The sequence below is a fragment of the Brachypodium distachyon genome, chromosome 5, assembly GCF_000005505.3.
Source record: "Brachypodium distachyon strain Bd21 chromosome 5, Brachypodium_distachyon_v3.0, whole genome shotgun sequence".
In the NCBI taxonomy this organism is placed as follows: domain Eukaryota; kingdom Viridiplantae; phylum Streptophyta; class Magnoliopsida; order Poales; family Poaceae; genus Brachypodium; species Brachypodium distachyon.
Genome location: NC_016135.3, coordinates 10,484,746 through 10,487,687, shown reverse-complemented (window position 1 = coordinate 10,487,687; position 2,942 = coordinate 10,484,746). Strand labels below are relative to the sequence as shown.

General features: G+C 60.6%; 1 protein-coding gene across 1 annotated transcript; it reads right to left on the bottom strand.

Annotated features, from left to right (window-relative positions):
• Nucleotides 1–855: 855 nt before the first annotated feature.
• On the bottom strand, nucleotides 856–2,638 carry LOC100834565 (F-box protein At5g50450). The gene is made up of 3 exons (XM_003579561.4): nucleotides 2,184–2,638; nucleotides 1,908–2,070; nucleotides 856–1,815 (listed from the first exon to the last, which is right to left on the bottom strand). The coding sequence occupies exons 1-3, from the start codon at nucleotides 2,435–2,437 to the stop codon at nucleotides 1,042–1,044; spliced, it is 1,191 nt and encodes a 396-aa protein (XP_003579609.1). The 5' UTR covers nucleotides 2,438–2,638; the 3' UTR covers nucleotides 856–1,041.
• Nucleotides 2,639–2,942: the final 304 nt, after the last annotated feature.

The following is a 2,942-nucleotide window of genomic DNA, read 5'->3' as shown; positions in this document are numbered from 1 at the left end:
AGTGTCTGCGCGCGCACCGGGCCCGCCATGAGGTTTACAATACGACGAACCAAACATGTGTTTATGTCGCCTGCGAATACACGTTAGCATTTTTGTTTTTTTACTTTCAGAACGCACGCGCGCCCGCGCGCTAATTGTCAAGTAGACAGCTCGATCGGCCGTAATCCATCCAGATAGCCAACCTTCTCCTGCTGCTTGCTTGCTCACTGTACTACCCTCGGCGGCGAGAAGTTTAAAGCGGCTGCTACAGCGACGGCTCAGATCTGTTTCTCACGCACACGTTGACATATGGACGCCTGAGGTTCTTCGATCCGCCTGGTCACGATCCACCAGCGCGCCGAATCTATCGCGGCCGGATATTTGTTTGTTTTTGACAGAGAAGCCATCACTCGGCGGTGCACGATCCCCTCGGGCGCACTACGCGCCACACGTTCCATATCCGGTCGCCAAAAGATGCGATCCTCCAAATCCGGCCACGTCCGGGGGCACGGGAATCCTACGCGCCAACACAGTGGTTGTTCACTTGTTCCTTCAGATCTTTTTCTTTTTCTTATCAAGAGCATTTCGATTTCATTTAATTTTACAGGCACCAGAGTGGACTGAGAAACGGCTTCTTCTTTCTCACAGATGCGCCAAACCAAACCGCCGAGAAACGGCAGCGACAAGGGAGCGGCGCGGTGGTTTCGAATTCACAACTTTAATTTCGCAGGAAGAAACCGTCCTGCTGCTGCCGTGCTGCGTATTGAAAGTTGAAATGCCAGGGGGGCATTTATTTCCCTTGTCGTGTTTTCCGTTTTCACTCCCTGCTCCCTTTTCAGAGAGAGGCAGAGATGGGCACGAGAAAGCAAAGCGGGGGAAGGCAACGGCAGAGATTTCGACGTCATATATTTCACATCTCGATGGAAAATATTGTGCTTCCGAACAAAACCTAGTAAAAACGATTCTGCAAGTAAACCCTGCACGCTTTAACTTTACCGCAGCAACCATGTACAGAGGAACGGACGCGCCGGGGTAGTTGGGACAAGTCGCGACACGGGCGGATCACAGAGCCGGAGCGGCCACGGCAGCGTCGCCGGCGGCGGCATTGGGGTTGGCGTCGAGCCATCGGTCCATGGGAGTGCACTCGGCCTTGTGCGCCATCTTCCAGTGCAGCGCCTGGCACGCGCGCGAGCAGTAGTTCACCACGCCGCACACGGAGCACCGCCGGAACTCGTGCCGCCGCGTCTCCGGCCGCCCGCAAAGCCCGTGCGAGCACAGCCTCAGGCCCCCGCTGCCGCTGCCGCTGCCGTCCTCCTCCTGTGCCGCCGCGGGGCTCTCTGCCGCGCCAGGCGGCCCCAGCGGCCGCGCCGCGAACCACTCCGCCAGGAACCGGTTCGCGGCGTGCGCCTCGCCTGCCGCTGCAGCGGCTGCCGCGCGGCATCCGAAGTCGCTGAGCAGGCACGAGTGTCGCCCTGTCCTGGAGACCTTGCCGCCGCCCGTGGCGCGGAGCAGCGAGGCCGACGCGGTGACCGCGGCGGCGAGCTCCCGGGCGTTGGCCTGGATGAGGAGGCGGCGGCCGTCGAGCACGGAGCGGCGCACGCCGTAGCCGTCCTGCAGGCAGTGGCCGAGCTCGCGGAGCGCGTCCACGTGGCCCAGAGACGCCGCGCGCGCGCACAGCGCGGCGCCCGCGCGGAGGTCGCGGTCCTCCTTGCTGCCGCCGCTGCCGTTGAACTGGATGACGGCCAGCGAGTACAGCGCCTCCCGGTGCCCGCCCACCGCCGCCGCAGCCATCAGCGCCGCCCCCGACCCCCGGCTCCCAAGGCAGTAGAACCGAATCTAAACCACCACGGAAAACTCGATCAGATCACCGAAAACGAAAGTAAAGAAGGGGACGGGATTGATTCGTGCATCGGTCGTTGAGTTCTTACCATGCCAAGGAGATAGCAGGCGTCGAGGTTGCCGGCGTCCGCGCAGCGCTGCAGGAACCGGTGAGCGGAGTCCGACCAGCTTTTGGCCCGGACGGCGAGGCACCGTGAGGACACCCTCGCGAGAACAACCTTGCTCTGCCCCAACTGCCTGAATCTCTTGCACCTGCACGCACATCCAAACAAATCCCCGTAAGAACTCCATCACGCCACCAATTTCTTCACTGTACGAATCACATACTAGTACTGTAAAGGAAAACGCAGTGAAGGGACACGTACGTCAGGATGGCGCCGGCGAGGTCGGCCGGCGATCCGGCGGACGCCGCGACATCGGCCAGTATGGACACCACGAGATCATCCGGCAGCTCCTCGAACATGTCGCCCGCCACGGCGCCACATCCCGGCGGACCGCTCACCGCCGCCAGCGATCCCTCCGTTGCCGTCTTCCGCCTCTTCCGGCGATGCATCTCTGGCCCATCGGACGCCGCTTCCGCTCCGTGGCAGGAGTAGCACGCGCCACGCCTCGTCCTCATCGATTCGGTGTTCGTATTTCGTTTCTCGCTGGGGCGGCGAGTTTGTTGCAACTCTTGGACGGATGCAGAGAGATGGGGCGGGGTGCGTGTGTGTGTCCGTAATGGCAAGAATGGGAGAGGATGGGAGTTATATATAGTACTAGGAGAAGGAAGGAGAAAGCTTCGGGGGGCTGCGTGGCTGCAGAGGAGGATGCCCCTCTCCGTCCCGTTCCGTTGCAACGGGGTGGTGGTGGTGCGGTCAACAAGGACGCTGACCGGAACGAGAGGGGGTTGCTTGAGACGGGGGAGCACGCTTGGATGCAAAGCCTCTTCCCTCCTTTCTTGATACTCCCCCAACCCCCCCCCCCCTCCAACCCTCTCTCTCTCTCCCCTCAGCTTTGCCTTTCCTCTCTCGGCAGCTTTAATTTTTCTTGATTTCTCCTCCTTACAAATTTTGTGTTTCTGGTTTTAGTTAAGGGTGGTGGTGGGGTTGGCCATTCATCATTGTGGTTAGTGTGTGTATCTT

Bases quoted from the DNA above. Each gene is read 5' to 3' on its own strand.
- LOC100834565 (XM_003579561.4), bottom strand. From the start codon at position 2,437: ATGAGGACGAGGCGTGGCGCGTGCTACTCCTGCCACGGAGCGGAAGCG. The intron at 2,071-2,183 runs GTACGTGTCCCT...ATGTGCGTGCAG, and splicing joins CTCGCCGGCGCCATCCTGAC to GTGCAAGAGATTCAGGCAGT. The intron at 1,816-1,907 runs GTAAGAACTCAA...GTGGTGGTTTAG, and splicing joins CCTGCTATCTCCTTGGCATG to ATTCGGTTCTACTGCCTTGG.